The 15088-nt window shown below is 36.7% G+C and overlaps 3 protein-coding genes and 1 non-coding gene across 6 annotated transcripts; 1 reads left to right on the top strand and 3 right to left on the bottom strand.

The window, feature by feature from the left end:
- Positions 1-9: 9 nt before the first annotated feature.
- Trnan-guu (transfer RNA asparagine (anticodon GUU)) lies at positions 10-83 on the bottom strand. Its single transcript has one exon. It is a non-coding gene; the product is annotated as a tRNA-Asn (tRNA).
- Positions 84-1055: 972 nt separating this feature from the next.
- Vhdl (larval-specific very high density lipoprotein) lies at positions 1056-7157 on the bottom strand. Its single transcript, XM_076768467.1, has 16 exons — positions 7142-7157; positions 7024-7065; positions 6645-6946; positions 6436-6576; positions 6189-6368; positions 5977-6119; positions 5557-5919; positions 5164-5483; positions 4482-5101; positions 3515-4407; positions 3306-3438; positions 3018-3245; positions 2601-2951; positions 2224-2506; positions 1606-1906; positions 1056-1473 (listed from the first exon to the last, which is right to left on the bottom strand). The coding sequence occupies exons 1-16, from the start codon at positions 7155-7157 to the stop codon at positions 1293-1295; spliced, it is 4497 nt and encodes a 1498-aa protein (XP_076624582.1). The 3' UTR covers positions 1056-1292.
- A 1600-nt stretch (positions 7158-8757) lies between these two features.
- On the bottom strand, positions 8758-11158 carry LOC143343208 (inosine triphosphate pyrophosphatase). 3 transcript variants are annotated; one of them, XM_076767852.1, is made up of 2 exons: positions 11089-11158; positions 8758-9905 (listed from the first exon to the last, which is right to left on the bottom strand). In XM_076767852.1, the coding sequence occupies exon 2, from the start codon at positions 9902-9904 to the stop codon at positions 9332-9334; it is 573 nt and encodes a 190-aa protein (XP_076623967.1). In that variant the 5' UTR covers position 9905; positions 11089-11158; the 3' UTR covers positions 8758-9331. The 3 variants fall into 3 exon arrangements, with proteins under 3 accessions (XP_076623967.1, XP_076623969.1, XP_076623968.1); XM_076767854.1 differs by lacking the exon at positions 11089-11158 and adding an exon at positions 10522-10930 and having other exon boundaries at positions 8758-9888; XM_076767853.1 differs by lacking the exon at positions 11089-11158 and adding an exon at positions 10546-10929.
- A 278-nt stretch (positions 11159-11436) lies between these two features.
- Rpn8 (regulatory particle non-ATPase 8) lies at positions 11437-15080 on the top strand. The gene is made up of 4 exons (XM_076768160.1): positions 11437-11658; positions 11887-11979; positions 12057-12235; positions 13711-15080. Exons 1-4 carry the CDS (start codon positions 11484-11486, stop codon positions 14224-14226), a joined length of 963 nt encoding a protein of 320 aa, XP_076624275.1. The 5' UTR covers positions 11437-11483; the 3' UTR covers positions 14227-15080.
- The last annotated feature ends 8 nt before the right edge of the window (positions 15081-15088 follow it).

The raw sequence follows: 15088 nt of genomic DNA on the forward strand, positions 1-15088 counted from the left end.
AAAAAATACCGCCCCCGGGTGGGCTCGAACCACCAACCTTTCGGTTAACAGCCGAACGCGCTAGCCGATTGCGCCACGGAGGCGACTTGTTCAAATGACTTCATTATATAGTATATAACTGTAATAGCCTAATCTTGTTATAAGCATCATATTTGATTAATTATAAATATTCAAAACTCGCATCTTCTATTAGAATGGTATTTTATATATTTATATAATTAAAATACAATAGTAGATGGTACGGTTATGTTAAATTACGGATGCAGTTACTTAGGTAGGTAGGTTCAAAAAAGCTATACATATATATAGAACAGTATCTTTTTGAAAAAATAGGTTTATACTAAATTAATATTTTTCTATTAATCACTGGTACAAATTGAAACATTAACTGAAGATAAATCTCTGTATTAATTTATTTAAGTGTATTCGTTAATTATAAGTGATACTTCGATTTAATAAATTAGATAAGTATACGGGAGTAGGACATAAATGCAAAGTACTTGATAATTTGTATAAAAAACCTTGTTTATCTGCAATATTACACCCTTATATTATTACCAAAGATACACGATTATGATTTTGTCATTCTTACAAGAGAACATATCCAAGCTGGAAATTCAACAAATTTTGAAGCTTTAGGGATATTATAATTTATAAAAATATATATTATATATAAATGTAAATAATTTGAATATTTATTTTTGTCTGGATATAAAAAGAATATTTTGAAAGTAATGCTAAGGGAAAATATTACAGCAATATATTTAAAATATACTATTTGCAAGGCTACATTTCACGGCAATATTACTTCAACGTTTTTGTAATATCGTGGATACGACGGCAGCATTGAAATTTTGCTACAATATTCATAGAATATGCTATGCACTACACACGTTTCGAAGTAGTATATGTTTCATAATTACTAAAATATTTTTAAAATATTTTCAATGCAATATTACACACACATATTGCTGTAATATTGTAAGTACGCTATTATAACTGCAACATTGCAGCAATATTTCAATAATGTTCGGTGTCGTATAGGCGCAATAGTACAATTGCAGCTGCAATAGTATAACAATATTTCTGTAATATTCTGCACCATAAGCGCATAATATATGTTACAAACATATTGATGTTATATTGCAAATGTAACTGTATTATCGAAACAACATTCCTGCAATGTTTCGTGCTTTATGAAAAACTAATGAACACCTATAACTTTGATGAACTTCCGCTTGATACACTTTACAAGATGGCTATAATGTTCACATTGGCGTTGTTTTGATACTTCAATGGCCCAAAGGAGTATGCATTTTTGGAATTTCGGTACTATTCATGGATCCACATAAACCGTATACAGAACCCCGAAGTTCAGTAGTTACTAATACGGTCACACTGTTTGGCGTGTAAAAGATGCTTAATGGTGCCCATTTTGATTGTATAATCAAGTGACCATAATTCGCTGTCAACCTGTAGAAAGGAAACACATTTTTGTCATATTTAAGCTATATGGTTTTCAAAGAAAACCATAGAAAATTATATATTATATAAATAGCAATTTCCTTTGTAAAATATACAGTGAAAGAAAAACGATAAACTTACTTCATAACGTAGGTCTCCAGATCACCCTTAGGTACTAAAACACCATTTTCGTGATTAGGTATTTGTACGTCATCGACCTTGACTATCACCTTTGAATCAGTGGGTTCGATTTCTATTTTATGTTTTCGAATTTTACACAACATGGCCAATCTGTCGTTTGGCAGTCCTTGTACAGAAATTTTAAACATGTTTTCGGTGTCGCTTTCGTGACCGGACAAAACTGTCCAAGCGTTGGATACCTTTTCTCGAATAATGGAATTGTTGAAAGCTACTCGAACTCGAGAGTAGACTGTGCATTGCTCTGCAAACATCACAATATTGATATTAATAAAACAACGCTTCTAACTTGAAAAGGCGATGAATATCAATTTTATAAATAATCACTAGAGTTCAACTTCGATAGTTGCGAAAATACGTGCGATTATCGAGGTAATCAATCTAATAAGAACTGGACAAACGTACACATTGTGTCCACGATTCTTACGACTGATGTTTGACTACCCACGCACCGAGGAAAATTTGGTAAACGAACATTATTTATTAACAAAATGCAACGGACGAGGTTTGCGCGCAAGCATCGAAATTGCACCATTATAAATTTAATAATTGTAATCTTACTGCTTGTATCGTCAACGTATTGCGTCAACATGGGCATAGGAAAATTAACGTTGTCCATTAACTTATTCCAAACCATGTCACCGAAAGGCAGTTGAATTATATGATAGCTGTGCGTCGAGCGTAGAGCGACCAGGTCAACTGTGGGTGTCACAGTTGAATAGTCCAAGTGCATTTTTGCGTTTCCAGGCAACGTGAGTTCTCCAGTATAATTCATATGATCGATGTAAAAAGCTTGCAGTAAAGTTTGCATCACGTTCGTGTCTTTTGCCACGAACGAAGGGACCTGCGAGAGAAAAAATTAAAATCGATACGAATATAAAACAATTCCAAAAAAAAGATACGACTAGTTTGGATTCGCGCCATAAATAAAAATGTACCTTCTTCAATTCCACGTTTGCGGTGTATTTCCTCAGAGTTGAGTGAAGCACAGCTTCCCGGATACATTCCCAAGTTTTTGGAACGTGCATTTCCTCGGTATGAAAGTCTGGATCGTTCATGTGATCATGACAAACTTGGGCAATGTGTTCGTGCTGCGTGTGATGCTTTTGCTCCTGCGACATCTCACCTATCACGTTCACCGTGACATCCATTTGATCGTGCACACATTTGTTCTCCGTCGTTTCTCCCGCAACGATCGTCACTTTCATGTGGGTTTTCTTGTTCGTATCGGTAACGTTTAACGGATCGGTGTCGATGTGTGAATAGTCCTTCCGTCCGTCGATGCATATCTAAAAAAAAACAGAACAATAATTAATTGTCTCCATTTACTCTACGAATCCTTTGATCCCTCGAACCTTCAAATTCTTCTCTCCCGGAATGGTGCGGGTGAGCTCAGTATGCATGCGATTGAGTTCGTGTCCTGGTGACATGTGTACGACAACATTCGCGTCCCACTGCACTATGGATACGTTTCTGTGCCCTTTGGTGTCCATGGTTGAACGGATGTCGACCTTTATAGCTTCGAGGGCGTGCAATTTATCTCCAGGGGTATCTCTGATGTTAATTTTGGCGGTGCAATCGACCTAGTTTCAAAATTAAAATTAAAGAAAGGTGCATTATGCATCACGTCTTTCCCAACTTACCTGGGAAGCAGGATAGACGACGCTCGGTTCCACTTTGATCAGATTCGAACAACTCGCGTGTTGCGACGAGATCATGTCGTTCTTCACCTTCTGACGCAGTCTCATAAGCAAACGTACGTATGTCTGGAAATTCCTTCGTACCGAAAATAAAAGTTTATTGATGCAACCAAACATTTCGTACGTTAATTACTATATTATTTCGTACTTACATGGGTTCGCTACGATCAAAAGCAATCGCGTTGTACCAGTGTGCGATAGGCAAGGGAGTAACGTGGCCCTCGCAATTGTATATTCCTAAGTAATATCGAAGCCCGTTATCCTTCGAGTGTATGTCGTGAACGTGTGTCCTGTTGCTCACGACACCGGTGACGTTCTGAATGTGAGAGCAATCGGGACAGCTTTTCGTCAAAGCGTCTGTTTCGTCCCTGACAGTGACGTAGTTTTTGGCTTGAGTCAATAACCCAACGGTCGAATATTCGTTCATTGGCAGTCTTGGCGTGGTAATCTTAATACTATTCGAAACATTGTTATAAACAATTGTCAGATCGTGCGGTATGACAATATCCCGTGTTCCTGTTCTGCGTATAGCGTGCCAAGTATCGGCGATGGGATTGTAAATCGACATGAAGTATTCCCCGTGCGTCCATTCCTGATACTTCATCTTCAGTTGCATCTTGGTCAGATTCATTTCTTTCGAGCAAACCATATTCAGTTTCAAAGAGTCGAGGACAGGTGATTTCGTAGCCAAGACAGCCGGTACGCCAAAGTCGGTAGGCACGTGCATCTCGTAGTTGTCATCGTAATAAACGTTCTGCGCGTTAATTTGTTTACTGTGCTCGGTAATGCACTGCTTCCACCAATTCAGTTTGTCGAAAACCTCCCACCAGGTATCTTGGTCGTAGTGGAGCACCGTGACAACGTTATCGTTCAAGGTCGTTAGAACCAACTGTATCTTGAAAGGCCCGATTGCCTTGATATTTTTCGCAGTTTCGGTTATCAAGCCCCTCACGTTCTGTTTGATGACACCTTTCACGGCGCTACCGAAAATCTTGTTCATGGTTTCCTTCATTACTCCGGGCAAACCTTCGATGTACCAATGAACCTACGATACAGGTAATTCAGTGAAACGCCTGTAGACGACCAAGACAATGACTGATTGAAATTAGCGATACTTACACCCAATCGACTGGCAGGTTTGCGAGCGACGGACGATAAGAGATTTACCGTGCCAATGTACGGCAGACCAGACTTGCGATTAACGATCAACGAGACCTTTATGGCTTCGCTGTGCCCGTATGTCTCGTCGAAGGAGTCGACGTGGTACTTGGTCGAAAGCGGACCAGGAACGTTTCTCATTCTCGTGAACCTCAATATTTTCCTAGCCAGTTCCTGAACTGGTCTGAAGCACGGATTGGAGGAAGACGCCAGCCCCTTGATCGTTTCTACATGGTAGTTGTACAGATCTTCGTTGTTCTCGTATACCATGAACCAGTACACGTCCATGAGACGATTCGTGTAAGGCAACTGATGCATCAACACTTCATAAGCAACGATCCTGACCGACACTGGAAGAGTGACGTTGCTGAGAACTGGCCAGAGCAAGTCGTGCGTGCGAGTCGGGAATTCAACGGCTACATTTTTGATGGCCCACATAGCATATACACGGAACATATGTGGATTTTCGGATACGACAACATCGCCGCGAACGATTGGCTCCAGAAGATCTAGAATTTTCGGCACACCAGTGTTTCTGAGGGCCATCAGGTACGTCATCTTCATCTCCCGCGTTGGACTGTCTGTGGAACGTGTTAAAAATGAATCATCACGAAAAGCGTGAAATTTAATAAAATATTCGTACTTTCGAAACCGTCGTTGAAGTGGTTCAAATAAAAGTCCAGGAGAGGAGTGTAGGTGCCGTTCTTGTAAGTTTTATGGACCAGGGTAGAAAAACAAAGTATGCTAGCCTTCCTCACGTCGACGGAAACAGACTCGTCCAGGCGCAGCAACGCCTCCATGTCTCTAAGCAATTGTTCCGACGGATGTTTCACGTTCATCGGAAGTTTGCTGAGCATCGCGACGGCAGTCAAATCAGAAACGGTCTTTCGTTGAATCACGTTCCGCGTGAAAAGACACGCGGCCGTGGTTCCTACGTTCGGCACCATTCCGAGGAAAATATTTCTGAGAATCGAACACGAAAAGAATTAGTTTCGGTGCGGATTTTACGACGATCGACAAACACCGATTTACGTACTTCATCGTTACTGCCTTTTTATCTGTGGCGCTCTCGACGTCGTTGAACACTTTAACCAACGATTCAAGACTCATGCGACCCATAGTGTACAGTAGCCTATTAATTGTTTGACCGTGCTTCCATTCTGGCTGTCTCTGCTCCATATGGTTTTCTTTGAGATAGCTGGCGGCTTCGTCCAGCATCTTCTTCACTTTGTCGATATCGTCTTTGGACTTGATTTGATGTCGACCTTGGGTATCATCCAAGTCACCGGTGACATCGTAGTTCGTGGTCGGTTCGGAGAAAGTAATACGACGATCGATTTGATCGTTCGTCGCTTGCATGTCGCGCGTATCTTTAATGTCGTCGAAGATCAAAGTTTGGCTGTGGAAAAAGGGCGTTTTATTACAAGTAAAAATTATTTTACCACCGTTAACTTACTTGGTGAGAAGGTAGTGAGCCTCGGCTTTGGCGAGCCAAGGGAAATAGTTGATGACAGAGTGACCGATAAGCTTTTTTATTAATATCTCCTGCCCGTGGTGTTCGATTTCGAACACTCGTCTGCTGGCGGTGGTCATGCCATTCTGAAATTTATAAAAATTGTTAATGAAATGCTTAAGAAACGAATTTGAAATCCATAGATCGCTCGATACCTCTTCCGGGATTTGGCACGAATTGTTGTGCTCGATATTATTGAACGTAAGGTAAGAAAATTTAGTGCAGTTTAACGGTTCGTGTATTTTCGTGACCACCAACTCGTTAGTGTCTACCGAAGAATCTTGGATCTTGGGATGAACGTTGTAGGACACGTCGCACCAGCCGTGAATGGTTTCCTAGTGGTAACAACCAAAGAGAACATTAACCAATATCTCCGAGATGTTCCCATCAGTCGTTACCTACCTCGCGGCTTATGAAACTATGCGATTTCACGGGGCTCTGAGCGAAGATGTGAACCATATCCAGTTGAAGCATAGAGGCGATCGCCCTCTTTATGTTCTTCGACCACTCGCGTTCTGGTCCCACGAATTTCAAACCCACCAACTAAAATGGAAACACGTGTCAGTCTGAACTACTTGGCTCCCATGTTTAACGATTGTTTTGCAATTTACCTGACCGTGTTCGTTGCAGACAATCACAAAGGGACTTTCGATTGACCTGGCGATCTCAGGAACAGGAAGCAACGTAACATTAGGATGCTCGTTGTATCTAGTTGGTCCATTGTACAGTCTGTGCATTACGTTCGTCAATTCAACGTAGTAGGAATTCGGCCAATTCGGGTCACCGGCGTAATGTTTTACGCGAAGACGACAGTCAATGCCGAACACGGACGCGTATTTAGCCGGCATCATCAGTTCGGATTTCACATCGACCGAGTACTTGTAAGTCACCTCTTTTCCATGGGGGACGTAAGCTACAAAAAAAAGGTATTTTCACGTTTAAAAATCTTTGAAATTGTAGAGTTCGAAGGACCAATTTCGATCAACGTACCTGGCACGGCGTGAGCCGCCGCCGCCAAAGACACCAATAACACTGAAAAATAAAAGTGTTATATAATTATAAAAACATGTAATAAGGTGACGTTCGATCCTTTCGTCTTCTCACTTACCGATTAGGGCATTCATCGTAGCACGATGCTCGAAGAATGACTGGTTCACTACTAGGCGGAATTCTCCTTTTATAAGGCGAAAAATCGGTGAATCCGGGTGAAATGAGAATTTGCAAGCATAAACGATAACCCCCAACGAAAGGGTGTTACGAATCGGCCGTACCGGTGTAATCAATGCAAAAGATAACCCGTTCGGGCATCGTTGCAACGACTCATTTTCTTTTACGTGGATGAGCTCTTATAAATATGCGTGTCACCCGATCGAATGTTTTGTGGCGGCTTATGATTTTCTTTTTTTTTTGCGTTTTTATTGCAATAGATAATTAAATGCTTTCTTTTTCTGTTTACTTATTTTCGAATTTCTTGTTTCTCTTAAACGAGACACTGCCCGGTATTATTCCCCTTCGTTTCGTTCGCTAAAGGCAAATGACTCGAACACCATGCACCTAGTATGTCTATTTTAAGTAAAGTACACGACGTCGTCTAGGATAGAAGTTATTGTTTAAATGCAGAATATGCATAAGAGTGCATTTCAACGTATGAAACTCGCTTTAACAGTCGATCGAGGACGAAAAGAAAACAATGAAAAAATATTATATAAACGTGTTCCTTGTTAGATTCCATTCCCGAGTCAGCCATTTTTGTGCTCTGATAATTTATAGGTACAAATTAAGTATAATTGATTCTATTGAACTGTTTATTTACAAAGTTCGATAACACGTTGTTTTTCATGAGAGATTAACAGGTCAATCTTATGTCAATTTCTTGAATAATCAATTGCATGAGTTATTGAAAGAAATTCCATTACATGTCGTATGTCGCGTATAACTTATACGTTTTTATTCTTAGATAAATGAGATTCCAACGGATGGTCCTGTCAGAAGCGTATTTATAAGAAAGGCGAGTGTAACGATCATCCCCCTCCCCCAAATGTCAAGAAAATATATTTGTTATTTAGTTTACATTACCTTCTATAAACATTTTTGAGATTGCGTGTGTATAAATAAATAATTAACGTAAATCTTTAATTAAAATATTAAGAAATAAATTATAAACAAATTATAAATTGTGCAAAGGAAGGTTCAAAAATATACTTTTACATATTTCAATCTCCACGCCCAAGCAAAACTTCTAACTCGTTCCACAGGTTTAATTATTAAAGTCACTTAATATTAACAATAAAAAAATTTTTTAATTTTATTTTCCACAACTTTTGTTGTATGCATTTTTGCTTTAAAAGCAACTACGCGCGAAATATAATAAATTCAATGATTGACAACCCCCACAAGCTCCTCACCCTCTTGGCAAGAATTTATAGTGCTGCAAAACTAAACGTTTACAATTATATTATAACGATCGAATATAAGTAATAATATTTTATCATTGGAATTCTTGATATACAAATATGGCAGAGCATTAAATATTTTCCTCGAGGTCTTTTTTACATTTAAAAAGCACAGTGTTTCGAGTATTAACGAATTTAGTTAACTTTATCAATGATATTCTACGAAACAACAAATCAGAAATGATTGCATGTTTACCGTCGCTCGTAATGAACAAGAATAATAACAAATAATACGAGAATAGGTCATTTTATCGAAAACAGTACGTAGAAATTATCATCGTTAATAATCGCACGTTTATTATCGTAAAAGTAATATAACAACATATTAAATAGTATTGCGTCATTGTGCAAACATGTAAACAATAATATCGTGGATACGTGCGATTTGTGGTATATTAATTACCGTGGTCAACATTTGAATCGTTTGTTTGTTTTAAATATTATTGTCACTGATCCATAGACAAAATTCACAGAAAAATAATAATCAAATGGTAGACCTGTGGTTGACAATCAATTAAATCTATCGATCAAATTATCAATACGGATTAAAAATAATTTATAAATAATAAAGAAATTTTTGATAAAGAAGAAATGTGTTTTTAACATCGAGTCATCTTCAACAATACAAAAAACCTTCTCGTTGATATTTGGTAGAAATGGCCAATGTGTTTTCTAAAAGATAATCAATCACTGGTAAAAGAAAATACATTATTCGATAGGAAGGGTGCAATAAATAAAGTTCCTCCGGGGAAAAAATATCGTACTTTTTTAAATTATCACTGTTACATAGGGTTACTTATTACTATAGTATCAATAATCGTCTTCCGTAGGCGTGGCGCGTTGGATCAATGTTCAGCCTCCTTCATAAAATAATCTTTTAATTTCTCTAGCGCTTTGCTACGGTGCGAAATTTGATTTTTCGTTTCTTTTGGTAGTTCCGCGTAAGTTTTGTCGCTATCCAAAGGCTGGAAGCACGGATCCCAGCCAAAATCTCGTGGTCCTCGAGGAGCGACGATGGTTCCCTGAGTTCGACCTTGGAACAATATAACCGGATCTTGCGGTTCACCAGCGCAATAGGCGAACGTGCAAACTGCTTCCGCGTTTTTGTCTTCCCAGCCATGAAGCATCCGATGAAGACCCTCTGGACCAAGTTTTTCTAAGAACCATTTAATATAAGGGCCAGGTAATCCTTTCATTGCGTTGAAACACAAACAAGTGTCCTCGATGATAACCGGACCCTTAACTAAATCTGCTGCGGCTCGACATTTATTGCGACAAATATCGTCTATCTCTCCCTGATATTCTGGAAGATCGACTTTTTTACTTGTAATTTCTCGTGGAAAATTCTTTCCTAAAATGGCCACAAACTCCTCGAGTTTCTTCGCGTTTCCGGTTACGAACACTATTGATTTCGACATCCTTTAAAATAGAATTTTACATCAGTTTATTAACGAAAAACGTGAAACATTACTAGAGTTAGGATGAAACTTAGGTGCAACTGTATTTTTTAAGAAATATAAAAATATTTTACTTTATTTCACTTGAAAGTACTCGAAACTTAAGCTAAGGAACTTAATTATTCAGTATTCGGAAGATAACTCCGATCCTTGACCTTGAATTTATTGTTTACATAGTTACTAAAATAAAAGATCGAACACGAAGGAAGATCTGTTTAACAATAAAGTTATTGTACGTCATAATATTTAATTATTATTCACTACAAAATTTATTTAAAATTTCAACGCGTTGATCTATCCTAACTTATCCATGGGTTACATTAAGTTTGAAATTCAGGCTGAGGATCTACATACTGCATTAATATTTGCAATAATTACCAGTAAAATAAACTATCATTTTAGTCAATATTATGAATAAACTGCGTTGAAAATATTTGTTCGGTGTTTATAATAAATTTATTCTTTATTATTTTCATTTAATGCATACAAATCAATTAAAATATAAACAATAATGTTTACGTCTCATTCCGTGTCGTGGAATCTTACTCCGGATATCACCTACCATGCGTTCAATTCACTTCTTTATAAACATAGTTGTACACCTTTAATGTAGTACTGAAAATAAATGCCATATTTTTCAAACATTTTTTTTTAATAACTTTTTAATGAATAACAACAGACGACTATAACCTCTTGGAGTTTATTAAGGAGCATTTTCTTGATAACATACATATGTCAAGGTCAAGGTTATCAGAGTTGTTTTCCCTAGATTGAATAATTATCAAAAAAAGATCTATAATCTTAAAGTTCGCGCCCTTTCGACTGTAATAATTTCAGTTGGTAAGCATAGCATTGATAGCCAGCAGTGTTGCCAAATTTAGCATAATTGAATACATCGACAGCGACACTAGTAACGACGAACTGATTTCCTAACTATTCCACTAGGTGCTATAGGAAATCCGTCGTAACTAGTATCGTCCTCACACTAGTATAGCCACACTAGGATAGCAAAACGTAATATCATATGACATGTTTTGATACTATTTTCCGAAAAAATTGAATTAAAAAATACACAAAAAGACACGTTTTGTATCACTGTTACAAGTACTAATAAATGTTAAAAGTATTACGATAAAAGAAACTACCTTTTAATAACCGATGAGTAACAAAATAGACACTAGAAAACACTTGTGAAACAACGTGTTTCCTCGTCAGTTCTGCCAATTGTAATCCCTAAAAAAAATAGTTTTTTTAATTATTAAACAGAAAAGTAAATTTTGTAGAATTTTTACATTCCATGAAATGCTTAAAGTTAAACAAAAATTCCATGCATGTCCTTTATAAAATTATTTGTTGCGAATAAACAATTCATTAGGAAATAATTTTTATTTCTTAAAATTATAATCTGAAAATACCTATTTCCAATTATGATGCTTGCACGTTTGTACCTAGAAGGGTTTGTCGCGAATGAACAGCGTGTAACTTGAAGTATTTCCAACGCAGCTATGTTCATTGTGGAAAGCAAAGAAAGTGCTCAAAAATGCCGAGTCAAGAGGTTGTGACTACAAAAGTGGTGGTTCACCCTTTGGTTTTATTGAGTGTAGTTGACCATTTTAATCGTATGGGAAAGATTGGTAATCAAAAAAGAGTTGTCGGTGTTCTTTTGGGATGTTGGAGGACCAAAGGTGTGCTGGACGTGTCAAACAGTTTTGCAGGTTAGAATGACTCCACCAACTTTTATCGCTGCTTCTTAAAATTACTACTACTTTTTGCGATGAATTCTTTATAGTTTTCTACGCTAGTAATTACCATGTAAATGTGTTGTAAATTTGTATTACACAATGTCTTGTAATTTGACTGGTTTCAGTGATTATACACAGACTCCAAAATTTGTGTAAATAAGAAATTCGAATTGTGAAAGTTAATTGCCGTTTTTCTTACAGTACCCTTTGACGAAGATGACAAAGACAAAAGTGTATGGTTTCTTGACCACGATTATCTGGAAAACATGTATGGAATGTTCAAGAAAGTTAATGGTAAAAATTAATTCCATTGTACATAAATTTGAATTCTCTAAATAAAAACAAAAATTTAACATTGTATAAATTATTAGCTCGTGAAAAGGTAGTAGGATGGTATCACACTGGGCCTAAATTACATCAAAATGATGTTGCTATCAATGAACTCATTAGGAGATACTGTCCTAATTCTGTGTTGGTCATCATTGATGCTAAACCCAAAGATCTTGGTCTTCCAACAGAAGCATATCAAGCTGTTGAAGAGGTTCACGATGTAAGTTTTATATTATTCCTCCAGCAGGCGCGCTTTTTTTCGTAAATCGAGCGCCTTTTTTTCGTATTCTATACACGCAACGTTGATATGAAATTTTTAATTTGGGTCAAATATATAGAAAAACCTGCGAATGATGAATAAAAAAAGGTCCGAAGTCGATCCGATCACAGGAAAAAATATTTTGGCGAAAGACGAAGTCGCGAAACTAAGTCGTGTACTCTGTATACGCGCGCGCGCCGGATTGTTATACAGGGTGTTCGGACACCCCTGGGAAAAATTTTAATGGGGGTTTCTAGAGGCCAACATAAGAATACCAATTTGTTGATGGAGTTTTCGTTAAAAAGTTATTAACAATTAAATTAAAAAATTTCAAATCATTCTAAAAAAATTATTTTCGGTTGCGGGGGTCAATTACAATCATTTTTGGTGAATAGACATACCCTCGAAAACCTACCCATTTTCTAGAAAAAAATTCGAGAAGGTGTGAAATTTTTCGGCGAAAAAAAAGTTTTTCACATCGTTCTGAAAAAATTATTTTCGGTTGCGGGGGTCAATTACAATCATTTTTGGTGAATAGACATACCCCCGAAATCCTAAGCATTTTCGAGAAAAAAATTCCTTACCGAAAATCTAATTTCTGGTCAGAAATGTCTGCCCGAATTTTCATGCGAATCTTTAAAACGTCATAACTTCTGAACGGATTGGACGATTTTAATGTTTAAAAAAGCAAACTACGCGTATTTTGATGGAGAATATGTACAAATCGCAAAAATATTCGAAAAGTTGGTCCTTGACCCCGCAAAATGAGAAAAACCTCATAAAAATGGTCCAATTTTCAAACAGCCATAACTCCTACACAGGTGGATATATTTCAACGAAACTTTTTTCTGAAGTAGAGCTCATGGGTACCTACACAAAAGTATTAGACAACTTTTCTGTAGGGCGTCAAAAAAAAATACTAAAAACGAAAAACGAATTTTTAAGAAAAATCGACAAGGGGGTAGGTACCTAAATTTTTCGACGAAAAAAAAAAAATTCAAATCGTTCTGAAAAAATTATTTTCGGTTGCAGGGGTCAATTACAATCATTTTTGGTGAATAAACATACCCCCGAAATCCTAACCACTTTTTAGAAAAAAATTCGAGAAGGTGTGAAATTTTTCGGCGAAAAAAAAGTTTTTCAAATCGTTCTGAAAAAATTATTTTCGGTTGCGGGGGTCAATTACAATCATTTTTGGTGAATAAACATACCCCCGAAATCTTGCGCATTTTCGAGAAAAAAATTCAACACGGTCGGAACATTAAACGTTAATAACTTTTTAACGAAGCCTCCATCAACAAATTGGTATTCTTTATTTTCGTCTTATTTTGGCCTCTAGAATCCCCCATTAAAATTTTTCCCAAGGTGACCGAACACCCTGTATAGTCTGTTATACAATTTTTAATACAATTAACATGATTTAAAATTATTTATAGGATGGATCACCAACGTCTAAAACCTTTGAACACATCCCTAGTGAAATTGGTGCAGAGGAAGCAGAAGAAGTAGGTGTAGAACATTTATTGAGAGATATCAAAGATACTACTGTTGGTACCCTTAGCCAGAGAATTACAAATCAGCTATTAGGTTTGAAGGGTCTTCACGAACAAATTAGGGAAATTAGAGATTACCTGCTTCAAGTTGGCAGTGGTAAATTACCAATAAATCATCAGATTGTTTATCAACTACAGGACATTTTTAACCTGTTACCCGATATGACGCACAGTAATTTCGTCGATTCACTATACGTAAAAACGAATGATCAAATGTTAGTTGTGTATCTCGCGGCTCTTGTTAGATCCGTAGTAGCGCTACATAATTTGATTAATAATAAATTAACTAATCGCGATGCCGAGAAAAAAGAAACTGATAAGAAAGAAACAAAGAAGGACGAAAAGAAAGAAGATGAGAAAAAGGATGAAAAAGATAAAGCAAAAGCTAAGAGTCAGTGAATAAAGTGAAATCGAGACTAACTTGTGCGATTGAAACTTAATCTTACAAAAGGTCACAAAACTTACGGAAGTTTGTTTATACATGTACAAATGTATTTCATGCTTTTAAATGGCCGGTATTTCGAGTCAACACCAAAAATAAAAATGTTTTTCTTATGTATTCCAGTATAGTATGAATTAAAAGTATTTACATTAGATAAAGGATATGATAGTAGGAACGCAGTTACACATTTCCACAATTTAAATTTAGTTAACAAAGTATAATCATTGAAAATTGTAACATTAAATAATTTTTTCACGAAACAACGCAACAAATACGATTACCGAGTTTTTACTATAAACTTTCGTTATTTCGTTAGGAATGAGAATCTGCTTCAAACTACATAACTTTTTGTAATGTATCGATATTGACAAACTACGGTCATTTTCACGTGAATTGCTCAATCACTGTCAACAATTTGCCCACATATACCGGAGTTTTCTATATTATTTGAAAATATTAGATAAGATTATCTTATTGTAGACAATTTAGGCGCTACAGACATATTTTCTAAAAATCTTGAGCTATCATAATTAACACATTACATAATTAATAAAAAACAGAAGAATCGATCACTCGAACAAACGGTTTTATTTATTCTTTGTTAATACAAAGGGACTTTACGAAGATCAAGATGAGATGCATTCTCAGATGAGAACAAGTTGAGATCGATCGTGCACAACTTGTTTTGTATCATACAAATTCATACTTAAACGTACGCGCGTAAGCGCAAAATTGTGTACTGTGAAACAGCATTTCATCATGCTTGTACCTGTACGATACATAATTTGAGATACACGCTGTTTTTCATTAATGGACTTA

This window comes from Colletes latitarsis, chromosome 7 (assembly GCF_051014445.1).
Source record: "Colletes latitarsis isolate SP2378_abdomen chromosome 7, iyColLati1, whole genome shotgun sequence".
Lineage (NCBI taxonomy): Eukaryota > Metazoa > Arthropoda > Insecta > Hymenoptera > Colletidae > Colletes > Colletes latitarsis.

Excerpts from the sequence above, each read along its gene's own strand:
- Rpn8 (XM_076768160.1), top strand. The coding sequence starts at position 11,484 with ATGCCGAGTCAAGAGGTTGTGACTACAAAAGTGGTGGTTCACCCTTTG. Across the intron at positions 11,659-11,886 it reads CGTGTCAAACAGTTTTGCAG|TACCCTTTGACGAAGATGAC; the intron begins GTTAGAATGACT and ends TTTTTCTTACAG. Across the intron at positions 12,236-13,710 it reads CTGTTGAAGAGGTTCACGAT|GATGGATCACCAACGTCTAA; the intron begins GTAAGTTTTATA and ends AATTATTTATAG.
- LOC143343208 (XM_076767852.1), bottom strand. The coding sequence starts at position 9,904 with ATGTCGAAATCAATAGTGTTCGTAACCGGAAACGCGAAGAAACTCGAG.
- Vhdl (XM_076768467.1), bottom strand. Across the intron at positions 5,920-5,976 it reads GCTCACTACCTTCTCACCAA|CCAAACTTTGATCTTCGACG; the intron begins GTAAGTTAACGG and ends CTTTTTCCACAG. Across the intron at positions 5,484-5,556 it reads AAAAAGGCAGTAACGATGAA|AAATATTTTCCTCGGAATGG; the intron begins GTACGTAAATCG and ends TTCGATTCTCAG.